At 41.7% G+C, this 21,820-nt stretch overlaps 2 protein-coding genes across 11 annotated transcripts in view; one reads left to right on the top strand and one right to left on the bottom strand.

Moving 5' to 3' along the window:
- The window catches only part of EIF4ENIF1 (eukaryotic translation initiation factor 4E nuclear import factor 1), a 50,223-nt gene extending 50,000 nt beyond the window's left edge, over positions 1 to 223 (bottom strand). The window contains exon 1 of the mRNA XM_049619048.1: positions 115 to 223. The gene's annotated coding sequence lies outside the window, so the exon portion shown is untranslated. The remainder of the gene's footprint in view (positions 1 to 114) is intronic.
- A 4,491-nt stretch (positions 224 to 4,714) lies between these two features.
- SFI1 (SFI1 centrin binding protein) overlaps positions 4,715 to 21,820 on the top strand; it is a 106,732-nt gene continuing 89,626 nt past the window's right edge. For 5 of the 10 annotated variants that reach the window (XM_049619036.1, XM_049619042.1, XM_049619041.1 and 2 more), the window contains exons 1-2: positions 4,721 to 4,969; positions 13,728 to 13,851. In XM_049619036.1, coding sequence (XP_049474993.1) covers positions 13,754 to 13,851 — 98 coding nt within the window. In that variant the 5' untranslated portion in view covers positions 4,721 to 4,969; positions 13,728 to 13,753. The other 5 variants (XM_049619045.1, XM_049619044.1, XM_049619037.1 and 2 more) reach the window with 5 other exon arrangements.

Raw genomic sequence — 21,820 nt, forward strand, 5'->3', positions numbered from 1 at the left:
GCCCCGGCGCTCGCGCTCACGCACGCGACCCCGGGAGCAGCGCGCCCGCGCCCCTGCCCTTCCTGCGGCCCTTGGCGCGCGGCGCCTCGGCTCCCGCCGCCACCAGGCCCTTACTCTGTGCCTCCGCCGCCGCTCGGCGGCCCTTCGCCTCGACGGCCGCTCCCCTCCCTACTGCCCGCGCCGGTCAGAGGGCTGCTCCGCGCGGCCTTCGCTCTCGCCCCCCCCGCCCCCCCGCCAGCTCGGACTGTCTCTCTTCAGCCGCCGTAACCATGGCCCAGCCCTCCGCCCCTCCTCCCGGGCCCCCTCCCCCTTAATAACTCCCTCCACGCACCCGGGCCCCAGCACCGCCTTCGCCGCCGCGCGCCCGGATGTGAGGTGGCCGCGGCAGTGCCGGGCGGAAAAGAGAAACATCTCGGCGCGCTCCTGGGGCGCCGGCCCTTGCGTGCGTCCGGCGGCGGGGAAGCTGAGGCGCCGAGGAGATGGCGGCGGCGGGGAGGGGGAGGCGGCGGGGGCCGCAGAAGCCCTTACAGGTGCGCACAGGCGGTCGTCCTGGGCAGCCCTGAGGAGGACTCTGCGTTCCCACGCGCGCTTCGGGGCGGAGCAGAACGGGGCGGGCGGTGCTGGGAGGCCGAGGCCCCAGGCTGGCAGTTCTCCCTGGAAGGCGGTGGCACCAGCGAAGTGGGCTGGGGTCTGCGGCCTGGTGCGACTTGTGAGCGCGTCGACTTCGACGTTCGCACAGTTCGCAACGGCGGGGAAGCATGGGGCTTCGGCAGTGGCAGTCTGAGGAGAACCTGGGGGCTTTTGAGCTTCCCAGTTGTGGGCCCGAATCTCAAGTTTTTCATTAGTGGGTGTAATGTTGGGCAAAGCCCGAACAACTTTTGAGTTTTCGCTCTCCTTTCTAAAACGGCCCCTCTCTATAAATTTATGAGATTGTGCGTTGCATTAACAAACTTGCCGCGCGACTGCTTTCGATTGAGCGAAGGGCGACTGACAGATTCATTGAAAGGGTTTTTTCCCCCATCATAACTCGAACCTTTCCATAGCTTGCACAGGAAGGGGAAGGGCGAGTGTCAAGCGCTTAGCACAGTGGCGAGACTGCAAATGCGAACACAGATGCAAACATAATTTCCCTACTCTGAGACAGAAGAGTAACTGCCGTGCTGGGGAGGAGCGATCAGTAAAGGTATGACGGTGATCACCTGTGAGCCTGATCTGCGGTAATATCACGAGCCCCAGTCTCTGTCCCTTGCGACCGCCTGGGGTTGATGTGAAATGATGTGTGGGCGTAGATTGGGATTGGGCATGAAGTGATCACTAAATTCCCTTCCTAGGAGTCTTGCCAACGGAGAAAATTATGAAAACGTTTTTCATCTGGAACACAGAATAAAGTGTATACTATCTTTGCAGGCAAGAGGCGGAGGGAAACGTTTGCAAATTAGGCCTGAGTTCACATCCCAGCTCTACCATACACTACAGGCTGGGGAGAATTAGGCCATTTATTTATCCTTAGTCTTGGTTTTGTAGTCTGTAAAATTGGAAAGATAACCCACTCACAAGGGCTGTTGTCAAGATTAAAAAGGTTAAGGTGGTTAAAAAGCCTTATACTGGTTTTGTGTGTGTATGTGTGTTTTAAGCCTACTGAGAGACACATTGTAAGTAATGAAACATTGTTCCTCTTAATATTTCAGAAATCAAGCTGCTTTTGGAATCCAGGTTCTTCAGAAGACTGAGGAAACGGTCTAATCCCATTGCTATCAGGAGTAGTGAAGAAGGCCTATTCTTTCAAGCTCTTAAATCCTGGCTCTGCCACTTAGTGTGAAACCTAAGCCAGTCATTTCACCTTCCTGGACCTGTTTACTCCTCTGTCAAAAAGGGACAGCAGTACCTATTTTTCAGGCTTATAGTGGGAATTAGAGATAACATTAAAAAAATTGCTCTAGTCAAGTATGGCTGTATAATCAACCATCCCCAAACTCCATTGGCTTAGCTCAATAATTATTTTGTACCCAAACCTTCAATTTAGGCCAGTACTACTGGGGACAGCTAGAACTAAATGGTCTCTGCTCCATTTAATAGGTGGAAAGCTTGGGGCTAGGATCATTTAGTGGCTCGCTTACTCACATATTTGGTGTTTGATGGTGGCTGTCAGCTGGGACTACTGGAGCAGTTGGATGGAAGTTTACACATGGCTTCTCTCTGTGACCTGAGCTTTTCTTACAACATAGTGCCAGGATTCCGAGGGCAGCCGGTTGCTGAATTGTCTTTTCTAATCTAGCCTTAGAGCCACTCGCTGTTCTGCCACAACAAACTATCTGCTCCTTAGATAGAAGTCACCAAGGGGAGGGGACTTAGACTGCTTTTATATGGGAGAAGTGTCAAAGAATTAGTGGGCATATTTTCAAATTACCACAAATACACACAAAATCTGCTCAAGGCAATGTAGCTACCATGATAGAGGCCTGGTGCTAATTTTCTGGGCCCTCTGGTCTAGTTGGGATGCAGTCTTCCACCAGGCTCTTCTTCAGTACCTTGTAGAACCTTGGTCTTAACTCCCTTATCTTTCAGAGACTCAATTTGTCCTTGTGAAAAGAGAAGCAAATTAGTACCTGGGAATAAAGGTAATAAATAAAGGAGGGCATCTATAAATGTCTTTCACCTGTGCCATGCAAAAGCTAGATGCTTGCAAGTCCTTGTTTCATTGTAGCTTTTGAGTATCATTCTCCTTGGTAAGAATGATAGTTTGTAATTCTACAATGCCCCTCTTTGCAGTTAATAATGAATTTTCAAATATCAGTATGAGAAGCCTCTTTGAGAGAATAAGAGAAATTACTCTTGTTCTTTAATACGTATTTGTAAGGTCTTAGTTTAGGTTCAATTGTTGGCTCATAGTTTGGCATAAGGGGACTCAAAAGTTCAGTCTGTTGGGGAAATTAGCAGTCGAAGAGCAGTAGAGAAGCACATGAAAATACTAAAAACCTGGTAATTTTGAGAGCAGCCTCATCTCAGTTGGGATTACACCTCAACTACCCAGCACCTCTCTAAGTGGGCTTTTTCTTGTTCATTTTTTCCTGCTCCAAGGGTAATCCCTGGTTCCAAGAAAATAAAATTTCAACAGTTTCACAGGTATGTGGCATCATGTACTCAGGTTAAAGACCATAAAGAAATTAAGGGACTTTTAGAAGACCACACAACAGGGGCACCTGCATGGCTCAGTTGGTTGAGCATCCAACATAGGCTCAGGTCATGACCTCACAGTTCGTGAGTTCGAGCTCTGTGACTGACTCTGTGTTGACAACTCAAAGCCTGGAGTCTGCTTCAGATTCTGTGCCTCCCCCTCTCTCTCCCCAACTCACATTCTGTCTCTCTCTCAAAAATAAACATTAAAAAAAAGAAAAAAGACCACACAACAAATTCTTTGCAGAGCCTCTACCCTTTCTGGAACTTTATATCTTTGATTTTATTTACGGGAAGTACTTAAAACAGAAACGGATGAAATCATGCAAGTGCTACCGCACTATTATTCTATACAGTTATGTTCTAATCTTTCCTGGCAGGAGTAATTATATGCATCATAATAACTCAAATGAAAATAACCCTTCCTAAGTTAGAGTTGTTGGTAGTAAAGGCACATGACAGGAATAAAGTATCCACAAATCATCTAGAAAGTATAAAGTACTCATAGGACTAATTTTAGTAAATGTTAGTGTTAATTAGGACTTTGAAACTCAATTAGTCATCCCTAAAAGATTGGCTTCACATGTCCAGCTAAAGTGGAACGTCTTTTAAACAACTTGTTTTTGGCAACAAAAATTAGCACACGTAAAAAGCAGAGCAGAAATGCAAATTACCTGCGTGATTCTAATCCAGGGATATTCAACAAGTTATTTTACCTCATGTTTGTAATATATAATCTTCCAAGCATTTAAGTACAAAATGCTAGCCTTTGCTCTCTCCACCAGAAATCTCATGTGCTTTCAAATGTTTTATAAAGCATAGGAGAAAAGCATACAAAGATGCCCCACCTACTTTCTCTCACCCCTATTTTTAAAAGATCGGAATAGACTCATTAAAAAAAATTTAACGACTGTTTACTAACAATTAGTGATTGCTAATTACAATTTTAAAGGAAGAGTTAAGAGAAGATACCAGCTGGGGATAAATTAAATTCGGGGGCTGCGGAAAGACATCTCTCCCTCCCTCACCCTTCCAGATTGACTACGTCCCTGGTACACGCGTGCGCGCCCTAGTCCTTAGGAGCTGGCTCGCACTGCCGGGGAACGCACCGTGGAGAACCAAGAGCCAGAGAGGCTCACGCGGTAGCCTGAAGGTGGGGGGGTGGGGGGAGGAGAACCTTCGTCATCGTGGGCCACCAGACGGGGACCTCATACCTAGTGCTTGCCGCACGAGGCGTAGCTCCGAGATCCGCTTCGAAACAGCTCCTACCCTTGTCTAAAAGTAGCTGTAGGAAGCTGAGCTGTGAAAGAAGCGAATGGGCCAGGAGGCCGAAAACTCTCCTTGGGGTCGCCCAAACGATGCATTCCTCCCCACACCTTGGGACCAGCTCGGCATTGCAGGTGCCCCTCGACTGCCAGAGGGAGGCGTGTCATCTACCAGACGGAAGCTGCGCGAACTACAGGGTCCCAGATGGGGCGTCTCACACGCTTGCCGCGTCACCGTGGAGACGGGGGCGGGGCCGGCGCAAGACTCCAGAGCAGAGGCGCGGGAAGCGCCGAGGCAGGCGGTGGCCGCGGGGGGGGCCAGAGCCGCGCCGGCTACGTCTGCCCACTCCCGCCGGGGCTTCTGGAGGCGCGAGGCCTGAGGGCTCGGCTTGTCCAGGTATGAGGCTGGATCGAATCGTCCCCAGCTTGTGAGTGGCTCGGTCTCCTCGGTTGGGCGGCGAGAGCATGTCCCTCCGAGTTGGTCCCAGTAACCTACTCTCCTCTCTGAGCCTCCGCTTCCTTCCCTAGAAGTAAGTGCAAGCGGTGCTGCCTACCCATTGACTGTGATTCGGGTGTGGAAGAGGTGTGAAGAGAGCGCGTAGGACTCGCGGAATACGCCTTTCTCGCCCAGCGCGGAGCTCGCGTCCTTCCCGTCCGGGGCTGCTTCCGGTCAGCGACTTGTTGCCCAGGCCCCGGGGCGCCGCATCCTCCCGCGATTCTGGTGCGCTGAAGGCGGGTGCGGGTGCGTGCGTCCCGGTAAGGCTCTTTAGCTTGCGCAGTTCCCTGCTGCGTGGCCGGGCCGGGGACTTCTGTGCACAGACCTCAGGGTCCCCATCTGATCCCCGAAGGGCCCAACAGAGCAAAAACAGTGAAGCCTCTCCAGCAGTGGGAGACCAATGCTTCGTTTTTATTTCATAAGAGGCTAGTCAGCTTTCCTGTCAACCTCTGTGTAGATGCAGTCAATGTTGAACGGATGGTGTTAGGGACCTGAGTACCAGCCCTACAGCTTAGCTAGTTACCTCACTTAGATACTTCGTTGGGAAAATGAAATGGCTACCGCCCGTTCAGGTGGTTGTTAAAAAGCAGGTAATTAATGAAAAATGCTTAGTACTATCTATACTTGGCACAGAGTACCCGCTTCATTAGTGGTGTTTTGTTTTGTTTTGTTTTTGGTCTATTCGTTTTAGATTTAGTGGTACCCGCCTAACTAAGTGCGTTGAAAGTATGAGACTTCTAATGTCAGAGAAGCCTTCCTGGAAGAAGTAGTTGAAACTTATTCTGGGGCTTAAGATATAAATATAGGCCTTTCTTCGCTTTTCTTTCGTAGGATCACTCATTTCTCATTGTTAGCAGCCACAAAATACCGTAGAAACTTCTTTAAGAAGTTAACTTCGTCGGAAGGAAATGCTCTCGCAGCTCAACCGAGGAGGCGGAGCCCTCAGGCCTCGCGCCTCGAGTAGACCCGCCGGCAGTGGGCAAATATACGTGATTTTTAAAAACTAATATTAAAAGTTTGTAATAGAAAATAGCCCTATTCCCCAGTTATAATTTCCATTCTGCTAGCTCTTTCTCTGGCTCTTCTAGAAGTTGGAAGTAAATATCCTTATGGGTGATATTTCCTGATTTTTTAGTTTTACACATAAAGTATTGACTGCTTCTTGTGGAAGATAAGTGCTTAGCTCAGTTTTCCTTCCATCTTATCGCCATTGTGGTTATGTGTTAATTTAATGTTAAATTAATGGTCGGGGCTCCGGGGTGGCTCAGTTGGTTAAGCATCTGACTCTTGGTTTTGGACTCAGGTCTGATCTGTGCTCGCTTCGGCAGCACATATACTAAAATTGGACTCAGGTCTGATCTCATGGTTGGTGAGTTTGAGCCCCCCATCAGGCTCTGCACTGATGGTGAGGAGCCTGCTTGGGATTCTCTTTATCTCCCTCTCTCTCTGCCCCTCCCCCGCTCAGGTGTGCACGCACATGCTCTCTTTCTCTCTCTCTCAATAAATAAATAAACTTAGCAAAAAAAATTTTTTTAAATTAATGATCAATGTTCTATAACATTTCATAGCTAAATCAAGTAGAGTACTGCAACTCTTTCTTCTCCATCCCATTATTTTTTCTGAGAATTAATAATTATCTTCTTTTCTCATTTGCCTGGTATTCCATACACAGATCACTAATTTTTTTTTTTTCTGAGTGATTCAGCATTTCTTTTATGCCTATCAGTAATTTTCTGCAAAATTACTTTAAAAACGGTCAATTTCCTCTCTTTCTTGGAGACCCTCCTCTTCTCTAATCTGAACTGGTTGCTCTGTGCCTGCTGTACTCAGTTCTAATCTGGAGACTTCTTTTCACATCTATCCTGGGATTTTCTTCTTTTTGATATTGTATTGAATTCATTCTTGCCTGTATTCCCATTTTTTTGCCCTTAATTTGCTTCCTTGGTTTTTGGGATACCTTTTCCTGTAATAACTGCTACTTCTACTTCCTCCTTCTCTTTTTCTTCCTTAAACAGCTTTATTGTGATGGAAGTCACATATGATACAATTCACTAATTGAAAGTGTTCAGTATTTTTTAAATCTATTGTTATGCAACCATCTCACCATACTCAATTTTAGAACATTTTCACCATCCAAAAAAGAAACCCTTATTTGTTAGTAGTAATTCCCTTTTCCCTTCAATCCTCCCAGCCCTAGACAGCCAGGAATTTACTTTATGACTCATAGATTTATCTGTTCTGGACATTTCATATAAGTGGAATTGTATGATGTTATAGGTCTTTGTAATTGGCTTCTTTCACTTAGCATGTTTTAGCATGCAACCATATTTTAACATGTAACAGTACTGTGTTTCTTTTTATGGTTGCATAATATTTCATGGTATGGTTATACCATATTTTGTTTGCCCATCCATGAGTTGATGGACATTTGGGTTTTCACTTTTTTGGCTATTATTAATGTCGCCGTGAACATTCATGTACAAGTTTTTGTATAGATGTTTGTTTTGAGTTCTTTTGGCTATGTACATAGGAATGGAACTGCTGGATCAAATGGTAACTCTATTTATCTTTTAGAGGAACTGCCAGTTTTCCAAAGTGGCTTGCACCTTTTTATATTATCACCATCAGTGTATGAGGGTTTCACTTTCTCTACATCCTCACCAACACTTATTATCTTTTTGTCTTTTTATTTTGAAGTTTAATCTCTACACCCAACATGGGACTTGAATTCAAGACCCTGAGATCACATTGCTCCCTCCAACTAAGCCAGCCAGGTGCCCTAATCTTTGTCTTTTCGATTACAGCCATCCTAATGGTTATCTTATTTGATTTGCATTTTCCTGATGGCTAATAATGTTGAACATCTGTAATGTGCTTATTGGCCATTTATGTATTTTCTTTGGAGAAATGTCTATTCATATCCCTTGTCCATTTTTAAATTGGGGTTTTTTTATGGAGTTGTAGGAATTTTTAAAAATATAAACTAGATGTGTCTCTTAGCAGATTTGCAAATATTTTCTCCCAGTGAGTGGTGTTTTCACTTCCTTGATGTCCTTTGTGTCCTTTGAAACACAACTGTTTTTAATTTTGACAATGTCTAGTTTTCCTGTAACTTCTCAAGAACCGGGTAGCCTAAGCTTTTTCTCCGTGCACGTGGGAAAAAGTGTTTGATCTACTCTGACATTTAGCCTCTGTGCAGGACCTCTCATCTGAGGATTTATTTCAATTTTGAGAGACTTTCTTCTTATTTCTTTGATCTTTTCTTCCTCTTTCACTCTCATCTCTCTCTGGAATACCTGCTAGTTGCATATCTGATCCCCTGGATTGAGCCTCTGATTTTCTAACTTTTTTTTCCTTTTGTCATTCCCCCCTCCCTTTCTCTGTCTGGGACATTTCTTCAATGTTATCAGCCACCTTCTAATGTTTTAGCTCTCCTGTTTCTTGTTCTTCTTTTGTTTTCTTTTAAATAACCCTTATTTTATTCAATGGATTATATTATTCTATAGTATGTACTCTTTATGTTTTTGAGGATATTAACTATAAGAGTTGTCTTTTTGTTGTTGTTGGTTTTTTCTTGTGTTCCCCATATTGTCTTTGTTTCATCCAGAATTTTAAGAAACATTTTGTTATGAAATGTTTCAAGCACTTATAATATGTACCCATCACAGAGAAACCCCCCCCCCCATATACCTTTATCCACGTTTACTACTTTCCCTCCCATTTTAAAAAGTCTTTTCCTTCATGATGGTTGCAAGATGGGGTTTTTCCAACCCTACCTCTTCCACATTTCTCAGTGAGCATTCTGTGTATGGATGAGCCCTCCCTTCTCCCACATGTATCTGTCTCTTCATTTGTTTATTTTCAGCCCTGACTCATGAATAGCCATTTTATTCTATGGGTTTTATTACTGTCCTTAACAATTTTAGTGCTCAAATTTATCCTAACTTATCTGTAATTTTTTTTGTATATTCTGTAAAAGATGAGGTGCTGTTTTAAAAAACAACCAACACTGCTATCACAGTAAAAACCTTAATGGTAATTCCTTAATAACTTATTAAAATATTTTTTAGTGTAGAAAAAGTTTAGGGGTGCCTGGTTGGCTCAGTCAGTTAAGCTTCTAACTTTGGTTCAGGCTATGATCTTATGGTTAGTGAGTTCGGGCCCTGCATCAGGCTCTCAGCTGTCAGCACAGAGCCTGCTTCAAATCCTCTGTTCCCCTCTGTCTCTGCCCCTCCCCTGCTCATGTGTTCTCTCTCTCTCTCAAAAAAAAAAAAAAAAAAAAGTTTACATGTCCCTGATTGTTCCATGTTTTTTTAAGTTTATTTTTCTTTTTTCTTTTTTAAAGTAGGCTTCTTGCCCAGTGTGGAGCCCAAAGTGGAGCTTGAACTCATAACCCTGAGTTCAAGACCTGAGCCGAATTAAGAGTTGGATGCTTAACCAGTGGACCCACTCAGGTGCCCCCAAAGTTTATTTATTTATTTTTAGTAATCTCTACACCCAGCGTTGGGCTTTGACTCACAACCCCAGGATCAAGGGTCACACACTCTTCCAACTGAGCCAGCCAGGCATCCCTGTTTCATGTTTTTTTGTCTGACAGTTGGTTTGTAGTTAGATTGTTAAAATCAAGGTCGAAAATCAAGATCCAAAGTCAAAGTCCATATGTTGCATTTGGTTGCTATGCATCTTAAGTGTCTTTTTTTTTTTTTTTTTAATTTTTAAAGTAATCTCTACACCCAACGTGGGGCTTGAACTCACAATCCAAGATTGAGTCACATGTTCCCCTGACTGAGCCAGCAAGGCACCCCTTTAGTGTCTTTTAATGTATAAGTTTCCCTCTCTTTCCTTTGCTGTTCACTTATTGAAGGAACTGGTTGTTAGTCTTGTGGTTTCCTACATCATTGATTTTGCAGAGTGCAGAATCATTTTTATTTGTTCCCTCCATTTTTTATAAGTTGGTACTTCATTGTAGATGAGGCTTGTTGATATTTAGATTCAAGTTCTTGGCAGGAATATGTCATAGGTTGTGGCACTTCCTCAGATTCCTGTTTTTGGAATTGGAGGTCACATCTTATTGGAGGTCACATCTACATGTCTTGTGATTCTTGATTGTCCATTCGTACTTAAGTGTCAGCAACTGAGAAATGATTTGGAAGCTCCTAGTGTCTGAGCAGGACTTGTAGGTTTGTGAGCTTTTCTCTAAGGGCAAGCCTACATTTTCACTGAGGGAGGTAGGCACGGGTATAAGAATCTTCAGGGCTGTTCATTCTTAGCATCTTCTGCAAAAATTCTTCCCATCTCCCATCTCTCCTGAATCCTTCCCATCTTCCCATCTCCTCCCTGATTGGGAGGTACCAGTCTAGCTGCCAGAATTCTGGAAGCAGAGTGTGGAGAAGGAGTTGGATACCCTGCCTGGCAGGGGTTGGGAGGAGACCAGGGCCCCCAAATGCTCACCATATAGACTTTCATTCTGTCCTCTCATTTGTGGCCTATAGCTATGATTGTGGGAGCCATTCCTTATTCCTTCTAGTTCTCAGCTCTTCTGGGATTCTATGGGCCTGCTGTCTTTTGTATCCCACACTGTAGATATTCACTTCTCAAAATGTTAGGCCAGTTAATTTTCCTCCATTTTCTTGCAAAGATTTGTGGAAATCTTTTCTATGATCTCTTCTATCTCTTGGACCTTAGGGTTTATACCCTTTTATCCTTTACTATCATCTTAGGATGTCAATATATGGGTTTAACTGGGAGTCCACACCTACTAATCTCATTTTTCTTGGATTATCTTTTGTATTTGGTTATTATGTGTATTCCAACTCAGGAGCAAGTTCATATTCATACATACCCTTACTGAGATCTGTCTGGGTCTTTCCAGTGTTTATATATCTCATCTGTCAAGTTCCAGACATTGCTTTAGATATTGGAGATATAGTGGTAAGAAGGTCAGATATGTTTCTGTTTTCCTGTTTTCATGGGATTTATATTCTAGTAGGGAAAGCAGATAGTCACAAGTAGTTGAAATGTTGGCACAGAGTATATAACAAAAGGGAATCTTTGACCGCAGATAACATTCCATGGAATCATTATAACAAGACATATACCCAAGGCAATGACCCATTTATTATAACAGTATTTAGCCAAAAATCCCTATTTGATTATCCTTTAATTTACAGAAATAGTCGCTAATGGTGACCTTTGTTACTTGGAATGTGATACTAGAAAGAGTAGGAGGACAAATGTTTGATGTCAGTAAGGACTATTTTTTGTACAGATTAACTCTCTTCTCTAGCTAATTCCTTTTCTGATTGTCATTGAAATATATGACCTTGATTATAAGGGTGATTTTACTCTTTTAGAATGAATGTCTTTTTACGAATGCCTCACAATTACTCGACATAGGACAAGTCCGCCCTATTAGCTTTCCTCCACCATGTACTTAAATCTTACTCCTTTGTCTTACTACTTGAATTAGTTTCCAAAGGCTGCTGTGACAAAATGGTATACACTGGGTGGCTTAAAAACAATAGAAATGTATTGTCTCATAGTTCTGGAAGCCAGAAATCTGAAATCAAGATGTCAACAGGGCCATCCTCTTTCTGAAGGCTCTGGAAGAGGGTCTGTTCCATGTGCTTTTCTTAGCCCTTGGTGTTCCTTGCCAGCAGCCCTTGGTGTTCCTTGGCTTATGGACACATCATTCCAGTCTCTGCTTTCATCATCACATGCTGTTCTCCCTGTGTGTCTGTATTCACATGGCATTCTCCTTTTGTGTGTATCTGTCCCTGTTTCTCATCTTTGTTTATAAGGATGCCAATCATATTGGATTAAGGGCCCACCTTATTCCAGTGTGATCTCATCTGAATTACATCTGCAAAGATTCTATTTCCAAATCAGGTCACATTCATAGGTACTAGGGATTGGGACTCTAGCATATCTTTGGGGAGGACGCAATCCAACCCACAACATGGCTATTCTTTGCATCAAGAAATGAATAAGGGGTGCCTGGGTGGCTCAGTCGGTTGAGCGGCTGACTTAGACTCAGGTCATGATCTCATGGTTTGTGAGTTCAAGCCCCATGTCGGGCTCTGTGCTGACAGCTCAGAGCCTGGAGCCTGCTTCACATTCTGCCTCCGTCTTTTTCCCTCTGCCCCTCCTCTGCTCTCTCTCTCTCTCCTATAAATAAACATTAAAGAAAAAAAGAAATAAATAAAAACATGTTATTTAGTTTGTAATGAATATAACTAGTAGAAATTATCACCCACTGAAAATGGGGACTGTATATAGTAATTTACTATTGACCAAAAACTGCCTGGAGATTCTTTTTTTTTTTTTAATTTATTTAAATTTATTTTTTATTTTAACTTGTTTTATTTTTTATTATTTTTTAAAATTTACATCCAAATTAGTTAGCATATAGTGCAACAATGATTTCAGGAGTAGATTCCTTAGTGCCCCTCACCCATTTAGCCCATCCGCCATCCCACAACCCCCCCCATAACCCTCAGTTTGTTTTCCATATTTATGAGTTTCTTCTGTTTTGTCCCCCTCCCTGTTTTTATATTATTTTTGTTTCCCTTCCCTTATGTTCATCTGTTGTGTCTCTTAAAGTCCTCATATGAGTGAAGTCATATGATTTTTGTCTTTCTCTGACTGACTAATTTCCCTTAGCATAATACCCTCCAGTTCCATCCACCTAGTTGCAAATGGCAAGATTTCATTCTTTTTGATTGCTGAGTGATACTCCATTGTATATATATACCACATTTTCTTTATCCATTCATCCATCGATGGACATTTGGGCTCTTTCCATACTTTGGCTATTGTTGATAGTGCTGCTATAAATATGGGGGTGCATGTGTCCCTTCAAAACAGCACCCCTGTATCCCTTGGATAAATACCTGATAGTGCAATTGCTGGGTCATAAGGTAGTTCTATTTTTAGTTTTTTGAGGAACCTCCATACTGTTTTCCACAGTGGCTGCACCAGCTTGCATTCCCAGCCTGGAGATTCTTAAAAAAATTTTTTTAATGTTTATTTATTTTTGAGAGAGAGAAACAGAGTGTGAACAGGGGAGGGGCAGCGAGAGAGGGAGACACAGAATCTGAAGCAGGCTCCAGGCTCTAAGCTGTCATTACAGAGCCTGACATAGGGCTCAAACTCATGAACCATGAGATCATGACCTGAGCCGAAGTCGGACACTTAACAGACTGAGCCACCTAGGCGCCCTTCCGGCTTGGAGATTCTTACATGTAACAACCAAAATAATTAGTCTAGGCAAAAAATAAGAAATCTTGTCTTCTGCTGGTGTTCTTATGAAGGGAAGTTGGAGGTCTTGTAACATCACCTGGACAGGAAGAATGAGCCAGTTATAGCCTTTTTTTTTTTTTTTAATGTTTGTTTATTTAGAGAGAGCAAGCATGAATTGGGGAGGGGCAGAGAGGGAGGGTGAGAGAATCCCAAGCAGGCTCTGCACTGACAGCATGAAGCTTGACCCTGGGCTTGATCTCAGGAGCCATGAGATTATGACCTGAGCCAAAATCAAGAGTTGGATGCTTAACTGGCTGAGCCATCCAGGGGTGCTGCCAGTTATAGCCTTTTGGTGTCATTTTCTCTCCTCCCAGTTTCCTTTCTTATAACTTTTCAAAAATGCAAGTAAAAAAAATTCAGACTTGCTATGTTCATCTGTTGTTGAGTTAAGGGAGGGCAGGAGATTAGAAGCTGGCATGTACCTGTTCAGAAATGTGGCTGCTAATAGGCTTCAGGTAATTTACTCTCCTTTTCCTTCTTTTTCTTAAAAGGGGAAGATCAAAGACTTTTTTGATTCATGAAGAATCTGCTCACTAAGAAGCATATATCAAGCCGCTGGTCAAATTTCCATCCAAAAGGAATTAAGCAGAGAATGCAGAGGAAGGTGGACTCTAGGTGAGTAATAGGACTTGACAAAAAAACAAAAAAACTGAAATTATGGCCCGTATAAAAACATGTAAACATTTTGTCTATAAAAATAATAAATAATAAATAAGTAGTTTTTTTTTCCTAAATCATGAATGGTGAGAAAGGAACTTCAGGTAAGGATTTTTTTGTTGTTTTAGGTTTCTCATCTAGAATGTAGAGTATAATGCACATTTCATACTTTATGTTACAGTTCAAAACCATTTTGAGTGTGTGAAAATATCCGTCATTAAAATTTTTATTTTGAGCAAGAATGACGATTTTCCCGTGGAAGTTATCCCCCCCCTCCACACACACAAGTGCTTTATTGAATTCAATTGTAGACTGACATGTATATAAAATGCTGTAGAAGGAGTGAGAGCCTCAGGCTATTGGCAGCTGCTAATAGCTTCTGTAATGTTTTATGATCTCTGAAATTGCTTTGAAAATTGTCAGTGAGCCAGTGGCGAAAGTAATAATGTATTGTAATGGTCAGAAGGAGGCCCAAGCCCAGGACCCAGATGTTCAGGCACTTGGTGGTGGAGGTGTAGACCTGGGCCCCAGCATCACCCGCCATCTTTCGGTACTTAGACTTCATGAAGTAGGTGAATGCCATGAAGGCCAGGCAGCACAAGTTCATGAAGATTGTGTTGAACCGGGACCAGACAATGTGGACAGGCACCTATGTCTTGATATGAATCACAGTAGTTGCCACAGGACCTGAGCTCTGGGGCACCCTGAGTACAGCCACCTTATGCTTCATCTTGAACATCTCATATGTTTTGGGGACACTGGTGTGGGTGCCAGGGAAGAAGGGCTGGGAATTGCTGTTTGTGGTGCAAGACAGAGCAGCTGTGGTCCGGATGCTGGATGGTGCTCTGGGCCCTCCCTTTCCCCAGGAGTTCTGATTTCTCTTAACATTCCTTTTTTGGTGTTTGGGGAATCCTGAGGTTAGAAGTTCTAACATCAAGGCTCACTGGCTGTTGTATCTTTCTCCTACTTCTTACCGTGGTTGCTTATAGCCTATACTAAGGTTCTTTTGATTCCAAATAGCAGAATCAGCTCTGGCTAACCTTGACGAAAGGAAGGAATTTACAAGAAAGACTGTGGTTTACTAACCAAGCTGAGCCGCCCAGGGTCTCCTCCTTTATAATTCTTTTAATTTATGAGAAGTCAGTGGTAATGCCCTCTCTTTTATTCCTACTTTTAGTGATCTATATCTTCTCTCTCTCTCTTTTTTTCCCTAGCTTGTCAATTTTGTTGAAGGGTTGTTACAGTTATACTCTTTTTTCCTTAAGCTAATTTGAACTGGGTTTTTACTGCTTGTAGCCTATGATGCTAACTAACCTGTAGAAATTTTTTATAGAATCTATTAGGCCTTGGGGGCAAGGTCGAAGCCAGGGTATAATGGGAGGAACCTATTCAGCAGTGGTTTGGACCCTTCCTCTGAGTGGTCCTTATTGGTACTTCAGCCTCCAAAGCCTGTTCAGTCTGTATCTCAGCTCAAAATTCAGTCCTGGGAGAATGAATCTGGTTGGTCCGGTGTGACTCAGGTTTCTTCTTCTGTCCTAATCCACTGGGACTTGGAGGAGGGTCACAAGAGTTCCAGCATAGCTGCTGAGGTCTGCCCTTCCTGATCCCACAGAAAAGGGATCCAGCACCCTGACTGTGTTTACTGTATAATCTGTAGAGTACTCTGCAGGCCTGCCTTATTTCATCCTCTGAAGCAAGTTAACCATGGCTTAAAATGAAGTTCTGTGGCCTCTAACTCTTGTTTAGTTTCGCTAATTACTGTACTGCTTTAGATGTGGGACCTTGAGAAGGGAATATGTTTGCTTAAAAAAAAAATTAAACTGTTAGATATAACACAGGTGCAGAAAGGTGCATAAAATGTACTGTTAATTATATAATTTTGAAATAAACATGTAATCACCATCCCCTACCCCGGGTAAAGAAATAGCATATTGTCAATACCTCAGAAGTCACTTTTACGTATCCTTTCCTTTTTTTTTTAAAAAGAACATAAGTAGTGATTTTTTTTTTTTTTTACATATCCTTTCCTAATCACACCCACTCCTTCTTTCCTAGAGTAAACTGCTGTCCTACCTTAATAGTAATCATTTTCTCAAATTTGTTTACATTTTTACCAGTTAAGTTGCATTACCAAACAATATAGTTTAGTTTGGCCTCTGCCTTTATATAAATGAAATTGTATGTATTCTCTTGTGTCTCGAATTTTTTCTCTCAGGATATTTTTATAATGTTGATTTATTTATTTTGAGAGAGAGAGAGTAAACATGAGCAGGGGAGGGGCAGAGAGAGAATCCCAAGCAGGCTCTGCCCTGACAGTGCGGAGCCCAGTGTTGGGCTTGAACTCACAAACCATGAAACCATGACCTGAGCTGAAACTGAGTCACACCCTTAATCGACTGAGCCACCCACCCAGGTACCTCTCTCAAGGTTTCAAGATTCCTTCATGTTATTGTCTATAGTTGTAGCTTGCTCATTTTTCTTGTTCTATAATACCACATTATAAGAATATTCCACAATTTATCCATTCTGTTGATGGGCATTTGGGCTGTTTCCAGTTTTTGAACGTGATGAACACTCTCATATGCATAGTTTAGCACACAGTGGTTCTCAAGTTTGAGCCTGCCTCAGAATGCCATGGTGGGCTTGGTAAACAGGATTGCCAGATTCTACCATCAGTTTCTGATTCAGTAGGTCTGGAGTCATGCTCAATTTGTATTTCAAGTAAGTTCTCGGTTGATGCTGTTGGTCCAGGGGTCACACTCTGATAACCATTATTTTAGGTATATAATTGGGAACAGGTTGCTGGTCAAAAGATAAGAGAATCTTCCATTTTGCGAGGTAATGGCTTTGTAAATTGGTTGTACTCGTTTGTGCTCTCACTGACCATGTTTGGATTTGTTACCCCACATCTCACCAACACTGTGCTTTGTGGTGGGGGTGTAGCCATAGCTCAGTGTGCTTTATATTTATATTTCCTAATTTCTGTTGCTGTTTAGGACCTATTTTGAGGCATCTGTATCTTCTCCCTCTTTGTGGCTCACTTTTTTCACTCTGGTATCTTTTGATGAATTACAGTGTTTTAAACTTTAACTTAGTAAAAATGATCAGTCTTTTTTATATATCTTTTCTGTCATGTTTTAAGGGATCTTTTCATTTCCTGAGGTCATGAAGATACTCTGTATTGCCTTCACTGCTTTATTATTTTGCCATTCATACTTCTTTCTCTAGACCATTTGAAAGTGATTTTTGTGTGTCATGTGAGTTTCTTTTTTTTTTTTTTTTCCATGTGGATATCCAGTTGTGCCAGCACAGTTTACTGGAAGGACTTCTGTGTATCCTCAACTTTATCATTCATCAAGGGTCCATTTAAGCTAAGGTCTGTTTCTGGGCTTCTACTTTGTGCCTGTGGTTGATTTGTCCCTGCTACAAAATCACTGTGTCCTGATTATATAGCTTGACAGTAAAGCCTGAGATTTAAATTTAAGTAAGGTCTCACCTAGTAATTTTTTTAATTTTTTTTTTTTTTTTCCTGAGAGAGAGCATGCCTGAACAAAGGAGGGGCAGAGGAAGAGAGAGAATCCTAAGCTCTCCACACTGGGTGTGGAGCCTGATGTGGGGGTCAGTCTCATTGATTGTGAGACCATGAGACCAGGACCAGAGCCTTTTTTTTTTTTTTAAGTTTATTTATTTATTTTTGAGAGAGAGCAAGCAGGGGAGGGGTAGAGAGAGAAGGAGAGAGAGAATCCAAAGCAGGCTCCACACTGTCAGCACAGAGCCTGACATGGGGCTCGGATTTACAAACCATGAGATCATGACCTGAGTTGGATGCTTAACCAACAGCTACCAAGCACCCTGAGCCTTTTTTTATTTTTCAGGTTTTTTTAATGTTTGTTTGTTTGTTTGTTTATTTTTAAGTTTTAACTTTATTTATTTTTAATTTACATCCAAATTAGTTAGCATATAGTGCAACAATGATTTCAGGAGTAGATTCCTTAGTGCCCCTTACCCATTTAGCCCATCCGCCCTCCCACACCTCCTCCTGTAACCCTCTGTTTGTTCTCCATATTTATGAGTCTCTTATGTTTTGTCCCCCTCCCTGTTTTTATATTATTTTTGTTTCCCTCCCCTTATGTTCATTTGTTGTGTCTCTTAAAGTTCTCATATGAGTGAAGTCATATGATATTTGTCTTTCTCTAATTTCCCTTAGTATAATACCCTCCAGTTCCATCCACGTAGTTGCAGATGGCAAGATTTCATTCTTTTTGATTGCTGAGTAATACTCCATTGTATATATATACCACATCTTCTTTATCCATTCATCCATCAGTGGACATTTGGGCTCTTTCCATACTTTGGCTATTGTCTGTAGTGCTGCTATAAACATGGGGGTGCATGTGTCCCTTCGAAACAGCACCCCTGTATCCCTTGGATAAATACCTAGTAGTGCAATTGCTGGGTCATAAGGTAGTTCTATTTTTAGTTTTTTGAGGAACCTCCATACTGTTTTCCACAGTGGCTGTACCAGCTTGCATTGCCACCAACAATGCAAAAGAGATCCTCTTTCTCCGCATCTTCACCAACATCTGTTGTTGCCTGAGTTGTTAATGTTAGCCATTCTGACAGGTGTAAGGTCGTATCTCATTGTGGTTTTGATTTGTATTTTCCTGATGATGAGTGAAGTTGAGCATTTTTTCATGTGTCAGTTGGCCATCTGGATGTCTTCTATGGAGAAATGTCTGTTCATGCCTTTTGCCCATTTCTTCACTGGATTATTTATTTTTTGGATGTTGAGTTTGATAAGTTCTTTATAGACTGGATATTAACCCTTTATCTGATATGTCATTTGCAAATATCTTCTCCCATTCTGACGGTTGCCTTTTATTTTTGCCGATTGTTTCCTTCGCTAGGCAGAAGCTTTTTATTTTGATGAGGTCCCAGTAGTTCATTTTTGCTTTTGTTTCCCTTGCCTCTGGAGACATGTTGAGTAAGAAGTTGCTGCGGTGAAGATCAAAGAGGTTTTTGCCTACTTTCCCCTCAAGGATTTTGATGGCTTCCTGTCTTACATTTAGGTCTTTCATCCATTTTGAGTTTATTTTTGTGATGGTGTAAGAAAGTGGTCCAGGTTCATTCTTCTGCATGTCGCTGTCCAGTTTTCCCAGCACCACTTGCTGAAGAGACTGTCTTTATTCCATTGGATATTTTTTCATGCTTTGTCAAAGATTAGTTGGCTACACGTTTGTGGGTCCATTTCTGGGTTCTCTCTTCTGTTCCATTGATCTGAGTGTCTGTTCTTGTGCCAGTACCATAGTGTCTTGATGATTACAGCTTTGTAGTATAGTTTGAAGTCTGGGATTGTGGTTACCTCCTGCTTTGGTTTTCTTTTTCAAGATTGCTTTGGCTATTTGGGGTCTTTTCTGGTTCCATACAAATTTTAGGATTATTTGTTATAGCTCTGTGAAGAATGCTGGTGTTATTTTGATAGGGATTGCATTGAATATGTAGATTGCTTTGGGTAGTATTGACATTTTAACAATATTTGTTCTTCCAATCCATGAGGATGGAATCTTTTTCCATTTTTTTGTGTCTTCTTCAATTTCTTTCATAAGCTTTCTATAGTTTTCAGCATATAGATTTTTCACCTCTTTGGTTAGATTTATTCCTAAGTATTTTATAGTTTTTGGTGCAATTGTAAATGGGATCGATTCCTTGATTTCTCTTTCTGTTGCTTCATCGTTGGTATATAGGAATGCAACCGATTTCTGTGCATTGATTTTATATCCTGTCACTTTGCTGAATTCATGAATCAGTTCTGGCAGTCTTTTGGTGGAATTTTTAGGGTTTTCCGTACAGAGTATCATGTCATCTGCGAAGAGTGAGAGTTTGACCTCCTCCTAGCCAATTTGGATGCCTTTTATTTCTTTGTGTTGTCCGATTGCACAGGCTAAGACTTCCAATGCTATGTTGAATAACAGTGGCGAGAGTGGACATCCCTGTCTTGTTCCTGACCTTAGGGGGAAAGCTCTCAGTTTTTCTCCATTGAGAATGATATTAGCATTGGGTCATTCATATATGGCTTTTATGATCTCGAGGTATGATCCTTTTATCCCTACTTTCTTGAGGGTTTTTATCAAGAAAGGATGCCGTATTTTGTCAAATGCTTTCTCTGCATCTGTTTAGAGGATCATATGGCTCTTGTCCTTTCTTTTATTGATATGATGAATCACATTGTTTTGTGGATATTGAACCAACCCTGCATCCCAGGTATAAATCCCATTTGGTTGTGGTGAATAATTTTTTTAATGTGATGTTGGAGCCAGTTGGCTAATATCTTGTTGAGGGTTTTTGCCTCCATGTTCGTCAGGGAAATTGGTCTATAGTTCCCCTTTTTAGTGGGGTCTCTGTCTGGTTTTGGAATCAAGGTAATGCTGGCTTCATAGAATGAGTTTGGAAGTTTTTTCCTTCCATTTCTATTTTTTGGAACAGCTTCAAGAGAATAGGTGTTAATTCTTCCTTAAATGTTTGGTAGAATTCCCCTGGAAAGTCATCTGGCCCTGGTCTCTTGTTTTTTGGGAGATTTTTGATTACTAATTCGATTTCCTTACAGATTATGGGTCTGTTCAAATTTTCTATTTCTCCCTGTTTTAGTTTTGGTGTTGTGTATGTTTCTAGGAAGTTGTCCATTTCTTCCAGATTGCCCATTTTATTGGCATATAATTGCTTATAATATTCTCTTATTATTGTTTTTATTTCTGCTGTGTTCGTTGTGATCTCTCCTCTTTCATTCTTGATTTTATTTATTTGGGTCCTTTCCTTTTTCTTTTTGATCAGACTGGCTAGTGGTTTATCAATTTTGTTAATTCTCTTAAAGGACCAGTTTCTGGTTTCATTGATCTGTTCTATTGTTTTTTTTTGTTGTTGTTTGTTTGTTTTTATTTTTTTGGTTTCGATAGCATTGATTTTTGCTCTTATCTTTATTATATCCTGTCTTCTGCTGGTTTGTGGTATGTTTGTTTATTTTTGAGAGAGGGTGCATGCATGAGTGGGGGAGGGGAAGAGAGAGAGAGGGAGACAGAGGATCTGAAGTGGACTCTGCGCTGACAGCAGAGAGCCCCATGTGGGGCTTGAACTCACAAACCATGAGGTCATGACCTGAGCCAAAGTCAGATGTTTAACCGACTGAGTCACCCAGGTGCCCTCCTAACCTAGTATTTTTAAAAGACTGTCTGTAAGCTATTCTTGATCTTTGCAATTATATATAAGCTTCAGAATCAACTTTCAAGTCTTTTCCCCTTCACACAAAACAAAAACTGTTGGGGTTTTAATTGGGATTACTTTGAAGATATAGATCAGATTGGGAAAAATAATTGTATTTTGGTGAGTCCTAAAATTTTCCCTGTAAGAATGTTTACAACCTTATCCCCCCCTCCACCTCCAGTAATCACTACACCCAACATGGGGCTTAAAATCATAACCCCAAGATCAAGAGTCATGTGCTCTACCGACTGAACGAGCCAGGTGCCCCAAATGTTTACAACTTTCGTTAGATTTACTCCTGTGCTTGGTGTTTATGGTTTGAAAACAGTATATAATAGTTTTATTTTTGTTAGTTTATAGAAATACACAGATTCTGAATTTCTGAATTCACATAATCTCCAAAATTTATAGTTCTAAATAGTTTTATTTTTGTTAGTTTATAGAAATACACAGATTCTGAATTTCTGAATTCACATAATCTCCAAAATTTCTTTTCCCCTTAATCTCTTGGTGTTTTCTCAGCACTCTCAGAGTTATTCTGAGACATGTGTAGAGCCTTATAAAATTTGACTTGCTCAACAGGCACATTCTCTACTGAGATGGTACAAGGAATGCTTTGCCCTTTCTTTTCCTTTGTTTTTATTGAGGTATAATTGATGTACAACATTATGTT

Source organism: Panthera uncia (assembly GCF_023721935.1).
Source record: "Panthera uncia isolate 11264 chromosome D3 unlocalized genomic scaffold, Puncia_PCG_1.0 HiC_scaffold_8, whole genome shotgun sequence".
NCBI lineage: Eukaryota > Metazoa > Chordata > Mammalia > Carnivora > Felidae > Panthera > Panthera uncia.